General features: G+C 34.7%; 1 protein-coding gene across 1 annotated transcript in view; it reads left to right on the forward strand.

The window, feature by feature from the left end:
- Positions 1 to 20,212, forward strand: part of VPS50 (VPS50 subunit of EARP/GARPII complex) — a 118,367-nt gene that overhangs the window by 83,874 nt on the left and 14,281 nt on the right. The window contains exons 21-22 of the mRNA XM_050785362.1: positions 6,621 to 6,742; positions 15,056 to 15,136. Coding sequence (XP_050641319.1) covers positions 6,621 to 6,742; positions 15,056 to 15,136 — 203 coding nt within the window. The remainder of the gene's footprint in view (positions 1 to 6,620; positions 6,743 to 15,055; positions 15,137 to 20,212) is intronic.

Below are 20,212 nucleotides of genomic sequence, written 5' to 3' on the forward strand. Positions count from 1 at the left end.
TGAGTTTATCTTGGCAGAGGCTCTTAACCTTTTGAGTTCATAAAAAATCAGACAGAAGTTCTACTACCCTTCCTACACACAAAAATGTATAGCACAAGATAGCTGAGTGTGGAAACCTAGGAAACAGCAGTGGATATGGATATATTAGAAGGGCAAAGACAAGATCAGACAGTGAAGGAGGTCATGAATGAACAGCAGAAAGGCAGGAGAAAAATTAGGAGGTGAAGTAGAAGTCTTGAAAACCAAGGCGTGAGAGCCTGTCAAGAAGAAAGAAGAACTGTGCTTTATTGTTTTATTCATCTTTTATGGTGATCTAGCCTTTGATTTTTAAATTTTGGCACGCACCAGAATCACCTAGAGGGCTTGTTAAAACGCAGATTGCTGGCTGGGTTTGGTGGCTCACACCTGTAATCCCAGTACTTTGGGAGGCCAAGGCAGATGGATCACTTAAGGTCAGGAGTTTGAGAGCAGCCTGGCCAACATGGCAAAACCCTGTCTCTCCTAAAAATACAAAAATTAGCCAGATGTGGTAGGGCACTCCTGTAATCCCACATACTTGGGAGGCTGAGGCATGAGAATGGCTTGAACCCAGGAGGCAGAGGTTGCAGTGAGCCAAGGTTGCAGCAAGCTGAGATTGCACCACTGTACTCCAGCCTGGGTGACAGGGCAAGACTCTGTCTCAAATAAACAAACAAAACACAGATTGCTGTCCCCCACTCCCAGAGTATCTGATTCAGTAGCTCTAGGGTATAATCTGAGAATGAGCATCTTTAACAAGTTTCCAAGTAATGTTGATGCAGCTGGTCTAGGGACCACACTTTGAGAACCTTTGGTTCCTTTCTGTTATTTTCCTAATTGAAATGTAAAACAATGTGTATTTAACGGGAAAATTCTTGACTGCATAATTAAAATGGTAGCTTCTTTTGTTTTTTTGAATATAAGTTGTTTTTAAAGTATCCTTGTTTCAGATATTTGGATAAAATTAGAGTTCAATGAAGTCATAGTGTAGTCTTACAGAAGTATCACAATACTTTTTTATGTGTTTTAAAATTTTAAAACCGTTTTATGATTAAGTTATCTTTTAAGCAAACAATATTTTCATATGTAATGTTTAAGAAAAAAAAGTTTCTCATTCTCTTTAAACTACATGCTAGTATTTCTGTTTATAATCATAATAATGATATAATTATATCATTAATATACTATAATTAATATGCATTATATAGTATATATAATATATACATTAATATAATAGCATGTAGATAATATATACACTATACTATATATTATATATAATATATATGCTACTATATATACTATATGTAGTATAATATAGATACTATACTTATATATACTATATATTATCTACATACTAATACTATAAGATAATACTATGAGATAACATATATTTAGATGTTATTTACATGAATTTATATTTTTAACATTTAAAAATATTTTCTGAATTGCTACCTGTATGTACAGCCTTATCTTTTGAGAGCATAATCCTAAAAGCACCATCCCTCAGTACGTGTCACAAGAAAATGACATTGGAGATTTGGGGGGCTAAGATATAATATTTAAAAAATAAAACTGGTAGCCAGGCACTTAGGTAATGGACTTGTTAATTTTTTACTCTGGTCTTCACTTCATTATTCAATACCTTTTTCTGAATTGTCCAAGCTGAACCAACTTTCCTTTCCTTTATGCCTCCTTTATAGCTTTTCCAGTTTGTCTTATGTGCTATTATGGCTTTATATGCCATTTATATTCATTGATGGTTTCTTAAATTAGTGTACTGAAATAAGAATAATGACTATTCTTCCGACTCAGAATCTGTTCCTGCTTGTGTCCCATCAGGTTATAAACTCTAATAGATGAGAGCCTTAAATCATTTTTGTAGCATCTCTATGTGGCACCTGGCCAAGTGCTTTTTACTTTTGTAGGAACCCAATAGATATTGGACTGACAAACCTTAATTTTTAAAATCTTCAATATAGGAGAAACCCATTTTCTCTCTTGTCATATCCACAATGGGAAAAATTTCTCCCCCGTATTTCCAGCATTGTTATGGAACTCCTACACTCTTTTACAAATGACACTATACAAACAACATCAGTTCTCTTTTCCAGGAGTTTCCATTTAAAATAATTTCTTTGAAAATGTGTAAGTTTAATAGAGTAAAATACAATATATTTAAGAAAATATTTATTTTTATAAGTTTATATATATATATATAGCAAAAGTAGAAAAGCAAGAAAAAAAATGATACACACAAGGTACTGCCCATTCCCCTGAATCCTAGCCCTGTGAAATCTTGGGTCAGAGGCCAAGAACATTTCTTTATCACTATATATCATTCAAGAGCACAATATCCACCAGGTGCAAAGAACATATCTTTCTCATTCCTTTTTTTGGAAGATGCCAATATTGTATTCCTTTTCCTCTAAATATATAATCAGATATAGTCACAGAAAAAAAAAACACAATAAATTAAACTTCTGCATTTACAAACTTGCTAATGTATTTGAAGCATTCAAGTGTGGTAACCACACTTCTCTCTGTGTCTCCCACTGATGAGTTGGCTAAGGCAGGCCCACTATTCATTCTCTTGTTTCTAGTTCTTGTACATGCTGCTACTTGGTTGGTTTCTTTGCCAGTCCCTCTGTGTATCTCTTCCCCATGGTTTAGTTATTTCCCAGAAAAGACTGATAAGAAGTAAATGTTTGAATTCGTGTCAGTCTGAAAAATGTCTTTTTTTTTTCTCTTTCACTTGAATGACAATTTAGCTATGAATAGACTTGTAGATTAAAAATTATTTTCTTCTGAACTGGAACTTCTAGCATTCTATTGTGTTGCAGATGAATTTCTCTCTCTGTCTGAAAGGTTTTAATGTTTTTTTCCTTGATGCAGAATTTTATGTTGATGTGTCTAGGTATGATTTCTTTTTCAGTAAGTGTGTTTGATAGTTTGTGGACTCTTGATCTGAAGACTCCTGTGTTCCTCAGCTATTACTGACACTAGTATTTCTTTGATAATTTCCACCTTTGTATTTTCTTTGTTCTCTCTTTTTAAAGCAATTTCCTCCATTACTAAAATTGGTCCTTTATATCTGTTTTCTCAAATGTTTCCCACAGTATTGTCTTTTACTATACCTTTTAGGAGACTTAATTTAACTTTTTATTTTAAACATTATATTTTTACCTTTAAGAAGTCTTTTATATTCTCTTTTTTTGATAATCTTTTATTATTGAGTTCTACATAATTATTATATTTCTGTTTTTAGCTTGAATTATTCCGTTTTGTTTGGGATCAACTTTTCTTTTTATTTTCACACTCTGAGTTTTCTTTGTGTGCCTGGTGATTTTTGATTATCTATTTAGATTTAAAATGGAAGGCTTACATAGCCATTGTGGGTTTCTTGTGAGTAATTAGAACTATGTTCGAGCTGGCTCTTTCTCTTCAGTAGAAATTCTGACTGGGAACTTCGTGTGAAATAGGAGAGGGCTTGGGTAGATTTACTGGCAGTCTTTATGGGGACGGATCCTCTAAATCCCAGAATTAGGTAGAAGCCTTAGCTTTTCAGTTTTTTTTTTTTTTTTTTTTTTAAGTTCGTTTGCCTCCCCCCCCCCCCCGTCTTTTTTTTTTCCTCTCGGTTTGTTTATCATTTCTTTCTTTTTCTTTTCTTTTTTTTTTTTTTGAGACGGAGTCTTGCTCTGTCGCCCAGGCTGGAGTGCAGTGGTGCATCTCCACTCAATGCAAGCTCCGCCTCCAGGGTTCATGCCATTCTCCTGCCTCAGCCTCCCGCATATCTGGGACTACAGGCGCCCGCCACCACGCCCGGCTAATTTTTTGCATTTTTTTTTTTTTAGTTGAGACGGGGTTTCACTGTGTTAGCCAGGATGGTCTCGATCTCCTGACCTCGTGATCCGCCCATCTCAGCCTCCCAAACTGCTGGGATTACAGGCCTGAGCCACCGCGCCTGGCCTGTCGTTTCTTTTAGAGAGGAACCCTAAGGGTTTCTATTTTGTTTTGTGGGTAAATTCTAGCAGCCTACACCTCTAACTGCTGGAGAGGAGAGGGGAATATTGGTGGTGCTGGGGAATGTAGACTGATAACAGCTTGTCCCATGTGAACCTGTAGCTTGATCCTTTTTCAGCCCCGTTTCTCACTCCTACCATTCCAGCTTGATTCTAAGTAGTTACTGTCCTAGTGAATAGCTTCCACCTCCTTTGTGGCCCTCTTATGGTTTTATTGGCTTCTTATGTTTTTCCATCAATCTGTTCCTATCTACTGTCTGTCATCTAGAACAGATGTTTTGAGATGTCAAATGTTTTGAGCTGCTGGCTACTTGTTTTTGTAAATAAAGTTTTATTGGCACACCCATGCTCATTTGTTTGCATATTGTCTATCTGGAGCTGCTTTTGTGCTACATTGGCATAGTTGAGCAGTTGAAACAGAAGACAGCAGAGCTAAATAGTTGCCACAGAGACTGTGTGATATGCAAAGCCTAAACTATCTACTCTTGGGTCCTTTACAGGAAAAATTTGCCCATCTCTGGTCTAGAAATGTTTTGACATTTTTCATTTTCTTGTGCTCAAACCTACCAGCCTCACCTTCTCACCCTCTTCATAGATAAGTAATTAATTCATTGTAATGTTCTCTTTTAATTCAGTAAGATCTGAGGAGGCATATAAGCCTCCTCAAGCCTCCAAATGTCTACTGTCTGCCTGTTCTGTCCTCTTGAACTGGAAAGACAGAGTCCTCATTCTTATACTCTGTAATATACTGATGGTCTGCTTATTGATTATTGTCTTCCATATATGACCTTTTGAGGTGCAACAGCCAGGACTGTGTGTAATTCCTTGTTCCTTAATACAAGGCCAAGTATACAGTAAGCCTTCACAACATGTTTGTTGAATGAATAAATTAATATCCTTATGTTTGAATTTTCTTTTCAAGGTGGTGAGGAACAGCTATTTTTTTCTTCTGAATACACATGTAAAATTCCTTTACCTATTAATAATTCATTTTTATATCCTTTTTCAAGATTAGGTGTATAAACAATGGTTAATCTTATCGGGAATGGAGAGGACCTCGTGTTCGAGAGGCATGCCAGCCTACTTATTTGCATTCTACCTCTTTCTACTTTTTCATGTTTGTTTTTTTTTTTTAACTGAGTAATGCAATATGTTATTTTTTTCTTCACAACGTTGCATTATTTTATATGTTAACAAGTTGTAGCTTAAGTAACCATATGTTTTGTAGCTGAGGAACTACCTGCATAATGATCCAGAGTGTTTTAGGAACAGTATATTTCAAATATTTTTCAAATGTGATTTTTCAAGAAAATGTCTGACTGTGTGAAATGATTGCAAAGGATGATTGTGAAACAGAAGAATTTTAAAATAGGAATAAGAATAAAATCTTAGTTGAGTAGTTTTTACTGTGTTTTGATGTATATTTTTGTTTGTGTTTCTCTTCTCGACCATCTGACTATTATTTAAAATCATTTCCCACATAAATTAAGAACGACGTACTAAGTTCTTAAAGAAATTATTTTGATAGTAGACATTTCCATTGGAGTACGTTTGTCATTTCTTGTACTGCAGTGAATGTGTTTTCTCTTGAGTCATGGTGTCTTTAATAGTACCAATTTAAAATCATAGCAGTACGTGAAGTAGAGTCAGCACCTGAATTATTGGCTTATTTGGAAATTAAGTAAATGGCCTCTTTTAAGATCTTCTGCAGAAGAAAGTATAGAGCATTTTTAATAGATATGTTTCTTTTCCTATTATTTCCCATAAAAAAGAAACAGAATTGGGGACTTGTAGTTATTTGTTATTTGATTCATCCCATCTCTCTTGAACTCTTCCAATACATTAGCAAGTTTGTAAATGCAGAAGTTTAATTTATTGTGTTTTTTTTTTCTGCGACTATATCTGATTATATATTTAGAGGAAATGGAATGAGATATTGGCATCTTCCAAAAGAAGGAATGAGAAAGATGTGTTCTTTTCACCTGGTGGATATTGAGCTCTTGAATGATATAGTGATAAAGAAATGTTCTTGGCCTCTGACCCAAGATTTCACAGGGCTAGGATTCAGGGGAATGGGCAGTACCTTGTGTGTATCATTTTTCCTCTTGCTTTTCTACTTTTGCTATATATGTATAAGCTTATGGAAAATAAATATTTTCTTAAATATATTGTATTTTACTCTATTAAGCTTACACATTTTCAAAGAAATTATTTTAAATTGAAACTCCTAGAAAAGAGAATCAATGTTGTTTGTACAGTATCATTTGTAGAAGAGTGTAGGAGTTCCATAAAAATCTGGGAAACAGTAAAATGTAGTCAGTGGAAAATATCATTGTAGTATTTACATTAGTACTCTTCAGTATAATTTTCCAAGATGATGGAACTATTCATAATCTGTGCTGTCCCATACAATAGCCATTAACCACATGAAACTACTGAGTACTTGAGACATGGCTACTGTGAAGGAGTGCAATATTTCTTTATATTTAAATATTTTAGTACAGTAATTTTATTGTCCTTTTGTAATTATAGACTAACATTTTAATTTTGTTCTACTTAATTTTTGATTCTTTTTTCTTTCAGGAAAATATATGCAGATGATGAACATTCTTAAGCCAATTGCCTTTGATGTTATTCATTTCATGTCTCAACTATTTGATTATTACTTGTATGCAATATATACCTTTTTTGGTCGGAATGATTCAGTAAGTCCACCTTTAGAGGGAAAAAATATTTCTTCTAAAATTTATTTTATAAATGTCAAAGTTTTTTGTTCTCTTTGTGGAAGATACACAAATAACATTATTTTGGGGAATGCATAAAAAACAAAATTATTGATACCAGCTTTCTGTCTGCCTTATTGCCTTACTTTTATATTAATTTTAAGCTTTCGTATGATAAACACATTCAACTTTTTGGAAGAAAAAGTGCAATGTCTGTTTCTAACTTTGACATATTTTGGCAATGAAAAATGTACAGATTGCTTTATTTAAATCTGGCTCCATGTAAAATACAAAACAGTAAATGAGACATTTTAAATATTGGCTAACAACCTTAGCAGTCACTAGTACATCTAAAAGATAATGAAAAATATTTATTAAAATAATTGAAAATCTGAACTGAGCCATCTACCTGCCATAGAATTAATGTTTTTCTGCACCTCCTTTTTGCGTTTCCAAAACTGTTATTGAGTATATCTTTTTCTACTACTCACAGAAAATAACACAATATTAGGCAAGTAACTAATTTGATACTTTAAAATTAATTATGTGATTTGCATAGATGTTTGACAGTTTTCTGTGTAAAAACATTCCATTGAGTCCTATGAATATAATACTAGTTATATTTCATATCTTTTTAAAAATGTAAATTTCAATGTATAACTACATTCATTATATAAATATTTATATCCTTGCTGTGATCACAAGTATGTCAAAGACATAATCATTTTATATAGGACCCGAATTTCTGGGGTTCTTAATTCTGAAAAATATTTCTTAGAAAGAATGCTAATATGACCAGTGACAAAATGTTGCTGCAGAATTTATATACTATAAAGTATGTATTAATTCATCACCCTGAATTTGGAAACTCACTAAATATTAATCAAGGAAGACCTTGTAGAGTTTTAGTTAATTGTCAGAATGTTTTAGTCTTGTAGGTGAGCCTTACTTTGTCTTTTGGGCCATGCCTCTAGACCAGTCCTGTCTAAGAAATTTCATAATAGTAGAAACATTCTGTATTAGCAATGTCTGGTATGGTAACCACTAGCCATACATGGCTGTTGAGCACTTGAAATATGTATGACTAGTGACTTAGGAACTGAATTCTTAATTGTGTCTAATTTTAGTTAATTTACCTTTAAATATAAATAGCCACATGTGACTACTATCATATGGGACAGAATAGTTCCAGAACACATTATTGATAAGGTGTGTTAAAATAAGATCTTTCTGAAACTTTTGGGAACCAAATGGTTTTGGATGTGATTTCCCAGCTGATTATATACTGACACAGAATTTTTTCAGAATGACATTCTCTAGTACCCCAGAAATTTAGCAAAGTATAGTTACTTATTGTAAAATATATTGCATATTTGATTTAAGATTTGTTATGAACACAGTATTCTGATATTTTACATTTAAACCATTTTTAATTCTGTAAGACTCAGTAAGAGCTATTTAATTATACTGAAACAAAGAAAATCTATACATAAATAGCACAAATAAGCACATGCATGTGTATAATATTGAAGTGGTAGTTTTTAATTTCCTAAGAGAATAAGCTTTTCAGGCCCATTAGAAATCATAGAAATTTTCTACTCATAAAAATAAATAAATACTCCAAATTTACCCTATTAAGTGTTGAATCTTAGTGGTACCAGGGGAGGGAGAATCAGGTAATGTGTAGAATGGGAAGAACAGGTTATATGGTTGTATCTGCTTCTCTGTCAAAAGAAAGGGACTTGTGTGAGAGAATTTAGATGGATGCTTCTTGTGGAAAAATAAGCATCTTTTTCTCAGGGGTTCTGGCTTCTAGAAATCATTGGTTGGGGACACAGTATATACATTAGTCCAAAGGATTCCTCCTATTAATACTATTTCCTCCAGAAACTCCTGCTATTAACTGAACTGGTTATTACCTACTTTCTCATGCTCTATTTTATATCTGATCCATTAGATTCTATTATAATAATGTTATTCATAGTATTGCTTTATCTTGCCTTGTCCCCAGCTTTCCATTGTTCACCTCTTAAGTTATGTTTTCTTTGGTCTTTCTGGTTCACATTTTTTTGTGAAGACCATCTGTAACTTACTTAAAACAGTAGTAAACACATAGTAGACACTCATGGTGTATGGATTGATCTTCTAATTATTTGCCATTCCAGTAAATCTTATGAACATTCTTATTTGACAACAGTTTGTAAGCCTCGTTTAAGGTTACCTTTCATTAGTAAAACTGTTTCTTTGTAGAGAGCCTATAAATAGGTATCTGTATATTTAAGAAATGAATTAACTTCCAATTCCAGGTATGACAGACTAAAACCATTCTAGATAATATTTCCTGCAGAAAACAACTATAAAATCTGAATGTTATAGAAAAGGCAACTATTTGAAGACACTGGAGAGTAAACAGAAGCAGCAAATAGACTCTGGTGAGGGGTCCATGCTAGTCTGCAGATGGGAGAAAGGGGAGCTATGAAAATAAATTTTATCCCCGTGGCTTTTTAGCTCAGGGCTAAGTGCAGTCCATGTGGCCCACGGGTAGAGACAAGCACAGGAAGACCTGAAGTTTTTATGGACTGGAGAATCAGAAAAGTGGAGCCAGAAAACTGAAAACACTAAAAATAGTAGAGGAGGCTCAAAAGAAAAAAATCCAGAGAGGGGATTTCCAAATTCAGTCCACCTATATCTCAGACTGTGAAATATGTGATTCCATGATCCATGATTATATGGAACAAACTGACTGCAGCTCAGTGAAAGAAAAAAAATATAAACAGAGACAAAAGCTGCTGCACAAGAGACAGTTTATAGTTAAAGCCCAGCCAAGAAACTTAGGTACTGAAAACAAAGGAAATGATGTTTATGGGAGAAAAATGACAGTATCCAGAATCTCCAGAATGAAATCGGTGATGTAATCTAACTTTACGTAACAGACACAGCACCAAATCAATCTAGTTTAACTCTAAGATACTGGAACCAAGGGATAAGGATTTGAAATGGGCTTTTATCACTGTCTTCAATGAATTAAAACAAAATATATTTTAAATGCTTGAACATCTCAGCAGAGAAATAGTAAATTCTGGTAGTGACAATGATAAAAAAAAAAAAAGGAAATCCTAGAAATGAAAAATATAATTTCAAAAACAACAAAAAAGTTTACTCTATATACCTAATAGCCAAATGGACATGACAGAAGAAAGAATATGTGAACATAAAGATAATCAAAATTATTCAAAGTGAAGAGCGTAAAAAAGGATTAAAAGGAAAAAATCTCACAGACGTTTGATTATATCACATGGTAAAACATACACGTGATTGGAATACTAGATGGAGAAGAAGAGAGAGAGAATGAGTCAGAAAAAATATTTGAAAAAACATTGGCCAAAATTTTGCAGCTACAAGGTGCTAAATGAGCAGCGAGAAGAGGAAGCATAAAGAAATGTACAGCGGAGTACCTATGATGAAAATTTTTATTGAAAAACATAGTAGATATATTATGTAAAAGGGACCAATAATCTGATTAACAGCTGACTTCCCATTAAAAGGCTATGGGGGCTTTTTTTACCTTGAAGGTACAAAAGAAAAAGAAATACTGTCTATTCAGAATTTTATATCCAGTAAAAACATCATTTGAGAATGAAAGTGAAATTAAGATATTTTTAGATTAAAAGAACAAAAAACTAAGAGAATTTGTCACAAGGGACATATAAAAATTCCTAAGGGAAGTTAATGAGACTGAAGGGGAATGATAACACATGAAAACCTAGATCCTCAGAAAAGAGTGAAGAGCATTGGTAATGGAATCTACCTGTGGAAATTCAAAGATAATTTTTTCTTTTTCCACTTACTTTCTTTATAAACCACAGGGCTGTTTAACAGTGAAATCATAGCATAGTCTTCCTGGAGTTCATAATACATGTAGATGTATTACATTTAAAAACTATAACAAAGTATGTGGGGAGGGTGTGGACGTATAAGATTGCAAGATTTCTGTATATTAGTAAAGCAGTGATGAATATCGTAATCCATAGGACAACCATGAAACATAATACAAATAACTTTAACTCTTTAGCTAACAGGAATATTAAAGTAGAAATCTAAAAATATATTTATATAATTACAAAAGGCAGGAAAGGAAGAACCAAGGAGGGAAAATAGAGATAAAATATAACAGTAGGTGCAAACTCAACTAATCATTGCATTAGATGATAATGGACTAAACTCTCAAATGGCAGAGATTGTCAGAATGGATTAAAAACAAAGTCCACACTAAAAAACAAAAAGACGTACTTTAAATATAAAAAAGAGGCTGGACAGTGTGGTTCAGACTTGTAATCCCAGCACTTTGGGAGGCTGAGGTGGGAGGATCTCTTGAGCCCAGAAGTTCGAGACCAGACTGGAAAATTTGGTGAAACCCAGTCTCTACTAAAAATACAAAAATTAGCCAAATGTGATGGCTTGCACGTGTAGTCCCAGTTACTCAGGATGCTGAGGCAGGAGGATCGCTTGAGCCCTGGAGGTCAAGGCTGCAGTGAGCTGTGATCACACCACTGCACTCCAGCCTGGGGACAGAGCGAGACCGTGTCTCCAGAAAAAAAAACAACCAAACAAACAAACAAAAAAACCCAAACAATTGTGCTGGAGATCCTAGGCTTTGTCATAAGATAAGAAATATAAGGCATATGGATTGGAAAAGAAGTTAAGTTGTCCTTAATTGCAGATGACATGGCAAACCCTAAGGAATCCACAAATAAGCTTCTAGAACTAATAAATAATTTAGCAAACTGCTAGAATATAAAGTCAGTATACAGAAATCAATAATCCAGTTTGAAAATGAAAAAAAATTGGCTGGGCGCGGTGGCTCAAGCCTGTAATCCCAGCACTTTGGGAGGCCGAGACGGGCGGATCACAAGGTCAGGAGATCGAGACCATCCTGGCTAACACGGTGAAACCCCGTCTCTACTAAAAAATACAAAAAACTAGCCGGGCGAGGTGGCGGGCGCCTGTAGTCCCAGCTACTCCGGAGGCTGAGGCAGGAGAATGGCGTTAACCCGGGAGGCGGAGCTTGCAGTGAGCTGAAATCCGGCCACTGCACTCCAGCCTGGGTGACAGAGCGAGACTCCGTCTCAAAAAAAAAAAAAAAAAAAAAAAAAAAATGAAAAAAATTTTTAAAAAGCTTTACTTACAGTAACATCAAAATTTTTAAAGAAATTTAACAGATAACTTGATAGGTTTGTACACTGAAAATATTAAATCATTAGAAAGGGAATTAAAGGCTATGTAAATAAATAATGAGATACACCATGTGCATATATTAGAAAACTCAGTGTTGTAAAGGTGGCAGTCTTCCCCAAATCTATAGGTTCAGTACAATCCCAATCAAAACTATAACAAGGTTTTTTTTTTTTTTCAAGAAATTTAGAAGTTTATTTTAAAATTGATACAAAAAGCCAAAGATTCATAATGGCCAAAACATTTTTGAAGAACAGAGTTAGAGGATTTTTATACCTGACTTCACAAAGACTTACTCCAGAGCTACAGTAGTTGATAAAGTATGGTACTGGCCTAACAGTAGATCAGTGCAACAGAAATAGACACACTTACATGGTCAATTGATTTTTGAAAACGGCACTAAGGTAGTTCATTAGAGAAAATAGTTTTTTTAGCAAATGGTGTGGGTACACTTGGATATAAGTATGAAAAGAAAAAAAAAGCCTCAATCCCTCTTCTTCATACCATACACAAGAATATAAATAAACATTGTTTATAAGACCTAAAGAAGTTCCAAAACTATGAAACGTCTAGAAAAAACTAGGAGAAAATCTTTGTGACATTTGGGTTAGGCATATGCTTCTTTGAAAAGACACAAAAAGCATGAAGCATAAAAGAAAATATTGATAAAATGGGCTTCCTCATGGTTAACAACGTTTGCTAAAGAGGCAGAAATACGAAAAGTCAAGTCAGACCAGGAGAAAATTTTGCAAACCATATGGAGAAAGGCTGTGTTCACACAAAGTATAAACAACTCTTATAGCTCAATAAGAAAACAACTCACTTAAAAAATGGGAAGAGACTTTATTGGGTATCTGCACTGCAAAAGAAGATATGAGAATGGCTAATTAGCACACGAGAAGATGTTTGACATCACTGTCATCAGAGAAGTGCATGTTAAAAGCAATTCCAATACGTCTGTGCAACCACTAGAATGGCTAGTTAAAAGGCACTGACAGTATTAAGAATTGGCAAGTTTGTGGAGTCTTTTAGTCTGCTCCAACTTCCGTAGCAAAATAGTGTAGACTCGGCTGCTAAAGAACGGAAATTTATTTCTCAGAGTTCTGGAGGCTGGAAGTCCAAGATCAAGGTGGTGGCCAATTCTTTTTCTGGTGGGGGGCACCCTTTCTGGCTAGCAGATGGTTGCTTTCTGCCTGTGTCTTCACATGGCCTTTCCTTTGATCACGTGGAAGGAGATAGTAAACTCTCTAGTGTCTCTTCTTAAAATGTCATGAATCCCATCATACCAGGGACCCACCCTCATGACCTAATCTAAAACTGATTTTATTTCCCAAAAGCCCCATCTCCAAATGCTATCACATTAGGGGTTAGGGCATCAACATGCATTTTGAGGGAAAACACAAACATTTAGTCCGTGACATGGAACAACTAGAATTCACATACATTGTGTGTGGAAATGAAAACAGTACAGCTACTTTAGAAAACAATGTGGAAGTACCACATTGTTAAAAACATATTTAGTATATGAATTAGAAAGTCCATTTCTAGTTATTTACCCAAGAGAAGTGAAAATAATATGTGTTCAGAAAAGGACACACACATGAATATTCATAGTGACATTATTCAAATAGCCTAAACCTGGAACCCAAACGTTAGTTGACCGAATAAGTAAACTGAACAAGAGATTGTACTGTATCCATACTACTAAATACAATGAAGCAATAAAACACTACAAAATACCACCAGACCCAACACAGATGAATCTCAAAAGCATTCTAAGTAAAACACATCAAACACGGAAGATTATATACTATGTGAATCCATTTATATGAAATTTTAGAAAAGGCAAAAACTACAGTGAGAGAAAGCAGGTCAGTGGTTAAGGGTGAGGGAAGGGGATAAGGGCAAAGGGTATGAGGACATTTTTAAGGGTGAGAAAACTCTACCTTTTTATGGCGCTGGTTGCAAGATTGTATGCAATTACCAAATTCATCAAATATACTTAAAAAGATTGAATGTAATTTATATATAAATAATACCTTAATGAAAAGAGAAGAAAAATGGATTAATGAAGTTTATAAAACCTAGAGAAAATAAAAGGTATTACATATCATAAAATTAGCATATAAAATCAGTTCATGTTTTGTTGCACAGTGTTATGGCACAACTATTTTCACTTAAGACTCTCTGACACATGTAAATAATTTCTCATTCTTGTGTCTCAAATGGGAGAAGAAGAGGAATAATAAATGTTCATGTATGCTTGTGTGTGTGTATATAGTCACATAGTCATACATACATAATTTCTGACTATGTTAATGACATACATTTTATAGCTTACTCTTAATAATGTTTTAAATATATTGGCTCATAGAGAACATTGTAACATTTTTCCAAATGCCTTTAACTATGTATGATTACCTCTAAATTACCTTTATTTTCATCAATGGAATCATCACACAGAGAGCTGACTAACTGGCTTTTCATGTCTTATTCTTATCCTTCTCAGTTATGCTTTTGTGAAGGTTTTTATAAATGCTTTGGCTTTGTTGTAGTGAATAGATTTCTATCTATACTGTGAAATGTTTACCAAGCCTAATAGAAAATTGTATTGATTTTTGAACGAGGATTTAAGCTATCACTAATTTGTATAAGAAAAATAAATGAGCAAAAAATATAAATAACTTTATGTTGTTATGCTGCTACATGAACACAGCACATTATATCTTACATACAACAGAGTATAATATCTTTATCTAAAATCTCAAGTTTTACAACTAAAAATAATGACTCTTGAGAAAGAAATTCTGGAGAACTCTCTTGATAATTCTTAAGATTGATACTTGTTAGTGTGTCCTGTGAATGCACACAGGTAAATGTTTCTTTGGTTCCCTTGAGATTTGACTCCTTTGCTTGATGTATTAGAATTTGTAAATGCAATTTGGAAACCCTCTGAAGGCTAAGTATCTGAGTGAAAACTCATCAAATACCTTGGTTAATTTGAAGATGTAACATTTGCAAGATGATCTCTAGAATGATGTAACAAGCCTTTTTCTTTTTCAGTTGGAATCAACAGGACTCGGCCTTAGTAGTAGTAGACTAAGAACAACTCTAAACAGAATACAAGAAAGCCTTATTGATCTAGTAAGTAATGAATCGGAATATATTCTTTTGGATTATATAAAATGCAAATTAGCTATTCAATCAATTTTGTATAAATGTGTCTATATGTATATTGAGTAGCGGAGTCCTCAGAATTAAATGAGTGCATATAGGAAGTAAAACAGATTGCTTATAGTCTGATCAGAGAGAAACTAGTATACATAAAAGAATATGATATTGGTCATATGTCTAGCACAAGTTCAAAGAAGAGAAAGGTTTATGTGAAAAACTAATATCAGAGGAGGACTAAAGGAAGAAGTGACACTTGTGCTAGACTTCGAAGACCAGGCATAGGATTAATGGGAAAGGGAAAAGTCTTTAAATTAAGGTACACAGGGTGAGCAAGGGCCTTGAGGTGGGTGCAGTACGAAGTGTGACAGATCTTAGGATTGGGACACTGGTATATGCTGCAAAGTTAGGTTGCATTGAGTGTTTGGGACACTTTATAAATGGCTTTGAAATTCAAGGAGAAAGTTTGGGTTTAGTTGCTGTGTAGTAGGGAGCCCGGTTTTTGACTATCATCATAGGATGAAATGCATGTTTTAAGAAGACAGGTTAGATAGCAGCACAGGGTTGACCTCCTGTAGTGTTTCAGCTAACATAAGCATTTAAAATGAGAAAAACTTTCTCATGGTTGGTCACTGTAGCCCGAAGTTTATGTTGTTTAGACATTTCTCCACATCTATTTTAACCCCAAGCTTCTCTGAATTTTCCTTTATTCCTTCAACCTAACACGAACAAGCAATCATTTTCCTCATTTTTCATAAGCTCTACATTATGTGCATACTTCTGTTATTGAAGCTTTTTATAAAGCCATGATTATTCTTTTAAGGAATACTTATTGTAACAATTGGTATATGCCAGGCATTGTTATAGAGCTGGGAATTCATCAGTGCACAGAAGAGATATTTCCTGTCTTGGAACTTGTATTTTATTGGAGCAGAGAGACAAACAAATGTATAACATAGTGTCAGATACTCATTGAATACTAAGACAAAACTGAAGCAGTGATAGGATGGGGATCTTGAGCAGAGCTGTGAATAAAGTGAGTGAGGCATGTGCTGATATCTCAGGTGAGCGCTGTTTGGGCAGAAGAAATAACTGGTATCCTTCTCTCTTAACATTTGGAGATCCTTTTACCCAACATATTTTTTAAAATATAGTCATATCACTTACCTTGGCACATAGCATTGCTTCAGTAAATGTTCATAGAGTAGATGAATATACTCCAGTCCCTTAGTTTCTTGTTTCTTGGCATAACTTGGCTTGTTTCCTTGGTTATGATATTTGTTTAATCCTTGATCTTCAATTTCAGAGTCAAGGCTCCTTATTTGACCCAGCCTTTTTGTTTCTCTTTTTTTCTTTTCTTTTTTGTTTTTAGTCTTTGTTTTGTAAAATCCACTGGTCTCAGCCCCACTTGCAGTTTTCTGTGTTTCAATTTTGATTCTTCTTATTCGATACTTAAGTATAACCTTGAGCATCAAATCTTATTCTCCAGATCTTATTCCACAGCTAAAGTTTTTCTTGTTTCTGACTGAAAGGCCCAAGATTAATGGGCCAAATTTTACCACTAGAGCCATTCACCCTGGCATTTCTGTGTCATTCCTGCTAGCTACTGTCTTGTGATCATTGAACACCAGTTCTAGATTTGACCCTTAAGATGTGGATTTCTGCTTCAGATTTTGCCACATAGTGTATAATGAATTATTACTCATACTGATAAACATTGGTTTGTTATTTTAGAAAATATATTTGTCATTTATTAGAACTTGCTTGATCTCAGGATTTTTTTTTTTTTTTTTTTGAGACGGAGTCTCGCTCTGTCGCCCAGGCTGGAGTGCAGTGGCCGGATCTCAGCTCACTGCAAGCTCCGCCTCCCGGGTTTACACTATTCTCCTGCCTCAGCCTCCCGAGTAGCTGGGACTACAGGCGCCCACCACCTCACCCGGCTAGTTTTTTGTATTTTTTAGTAGAGACGGGGTTTCACCGTGTTAGCCAGGATGGTCTCGATCTCCTGACCTCGTGATCCGCTCGTCTCGGCCTCCCAAATCTCAGGATTTTTTAAGCTGGTATGTATTAATTTTCTTCACTTCATTAATTTGCATTTACATTGGCAGAATACATTAATTGATTTCTTGCTACTCAATACATTCTTTGGCTACTGAAATAATTTATAGCTTAATCAATCTGAAACCAACTAGATGGAAGTAATATTTTTCCTTGTATTTCTCTTGCATGTCACTTAAAATCTTAAAGAATACTTTTTTGGTAATTTTATTTTCTCCATATAGATATTCTAAGTTTTACTTCTCTTTAAGCTGTAAAAGGCAAAATAGAATCATTGTGGTCTTAAAAATGCTGCCTGAAATAATTTATCATATAAATTCAGTGTAAACTAAGAAAATTTGTTTGTCACATCAAATAAAAGTTTAAGAAAAGTTGTCTAATAGGAAAAGTAAGAAAGGAAGCTGGTATAGGTGATAGTGACAGCAGGAAGGTGAATTTTTAGTAACCCATTTGGTTATGCTAACTAAATTGTTTGCTTTAAGACCTTTAGCCAACTTATTTATTCATTTATTATTTATTTACTTATGAGACAGAGCCTTACTCTGTCACCCAGGCTGGAGTGCAGTGGCAAGATCTCGGCTCACTGCAACCTCCACCTCCCAGGTTCAAGCGATTCTCCAGCCTCAGCCTTCCGAGTAGCTATAATTACAGGCTGTCACTACCACGCCTGGCTAGTTTTTGTATTTTTAGTAGAGATGGGTTCGCCACGTTGGCCGGGCTGGTCTTGAACTTCTGACCTCAGGTGATCCTCCTGCCTCGGCCTCCCAAAGTGCTGGGATTACAGGCGTGAGCCACTGCACCCGGGCCTTTAGCCAACTTTAAATTTTTGATAATAATATTTTAAATTTGTCCAGAAAAATTCATAAATGTGAATTCTCTTTGTAGTAGCACATTGGTGGTAGGAAAGGTTAAAAAATGTGACTCTCACAGTGAGAATAAAGGTGGTTAAGGTTTCATTTTTCAGTCTTTAAAGGGTTATAGCCTTTACTTATTGCACTCCTGTAAACTGAAAAAGCCAGTTTAGGAGCTTTTTATTTAAGTGTGCAGTAAGCACATACCATTTATTTATGTCAGCTTGACATTTTCGTAACTCTCTTGCTCTCTTCAAGCGTATTTTCCTAAATATAAACACAGAACTTTAGTCTTTAAGCAAATAATTATCATAAATTTTATGCCTCAAATGCCAGGCATACAACTGGGAACAAAGGAAGGTATTTTAATGAAAGCCTTTTGAAGTGGGGGCAACAATTCCAGTGATCTTCTAAAGAATGCTTTTGTGAAAGAGCTCCCTGAGTAGAAGGGAACTCAATGCATTTGTGTTGGAGGCATTAAGGAGGTAGTTAGGTAAATGCTTTTGGCTCCTCTTGTCATATGAAAGATAACTGTATTCTCTCAGACTATAGATATACCCTCTCCTTGCCTTCCATTATTTTCTAGAGCCACCTCCCTGTTCTATCCCTAATTAACTAGTTAGTACCTAAATTCAAAGAAACTTTTAGTTTTATAGATATATTGTGTATATGATATCTAATCCAAAAGAATGAAATTTAAAATTAACTGCTATTATAAGTGTTTGGTATTCATGGAGATCCTTGAGCTATTTTGAGTTTGAGATTATACAATATTGTCAGAAAATTCATATTAGATTTAGCTTAATTATACAATATTTTAAAAGCAGAAGTGTTTGATGCTTAGAAGGAGTTTTGTTATACTGTTGGAGTATAATCTTCCAAGATTTTACTCATAGAAGGAAACTTATCTGTGCTCATTTAACCTGTACAGCATTCATACATACCTAGTAACCATAAGCTTCTGCTTGAACATCTCAAGTGATGTTTTTTTGAGAACTAATAACCACCCAAAGCAGCCCTGCTTGCCTTACATCTGCCTGGTAGAATGTGCTTTGTTATAATGTAACCAAATATGCTTATCTCTTGAACTATTTTCTGTTATTTCTATTTCTACTTCTTTTGGATCACTTTGAGTAGCCTAGCCATTTTGCCCAAGTGAGTCCTTTCTTCTCCCAGTTCCTTTATTCGTTTTTCATGTTTCAGAGTTTTACATCTCCTCATCATTCTTTGACTTGTTCTGAAATAGTTATTTACAACTCTGAACTAAGAAGAAAATTGAGAACACTATAAGAGGTATTGGAAGCAGACAGAAAACGAGCTATGTGATGAGGGTGCAGGATGAGATACAAGATAGTTGGATAGCTATCTTTATTACTAATTCATTCAACAATACATATTGCATGCCTAGGTACTTTGTGGTAGACTGATGGCCCCCAGAGTGGAGGAGGTAGTTAAGGAATAAATGAAGATCTAATTTAACGTTAGATTGTGTTGAGAGCAATGAAGAACTTAGGTGAAAAGTACAGAGAGAGAAAGGGTGTAATGTTAATTAGGCAGTTAGAGAAGATCCCTCTAGGAAGGACCACTGAAGCAGATCCCTAAAGGAAATAGGAGCGTGAGCCACCCTTATTCAACAAATGTTTATTTAGTGTCTGTTTGTTGAACACTCTATATGGTGCCAAGCACTGTTCCAAGAATTAAGGATACAATTGTAGGGGAAGGTGGGGAAGCCAGACAAAACTCCCTACCCATGTAGAGTTTATTTTCTAGTAGGGGGAAGATAATTTGGGAAACAGTGTTTTAGGCTAGAGTTAGTTGTAAACAGGTAACATGGTAACATGTTTAGACTTTTTCCTGGAAGGAATGGATTAAGGCTTTAAAACCAGGGAGTGTTATGATCACATCTCTATTTGAGAAAGTTCACATCAGTATTGTTGAAAAATCAGTCAGTTAACTGTATGGAAACTGGCATAGAAATAGGAGAAGCTAGAGACAGAGCTCTCTATTCATGGGCTTTTAGAATAGTCCAGTCAAGACTGCTAAGGAACCTGTGACCTGTTTAAATAGTAGTATCAGGAAGGAACAAATGAGAGGTGTCAGTTTAGGCATGTTTTAGTGATTGATTGGATGTGGAAGGTGA

The sequence above is a fragment of the Macaca thibetana genome, chromosome 3 (genome assembly GCF_024542745.1).
Source record: "Macaca thibetana thibetana isolate TM-01 chromosome 3, ASM2454274v1, whole genome shotgun sequence".
Classification (NCBI taxonomy): domain Eukaryota; kingdom Metazoa; phylum Chordata; class Mammalia; order Primates; family Cercopithecidae; genus Macaca; species Macaca thibetana.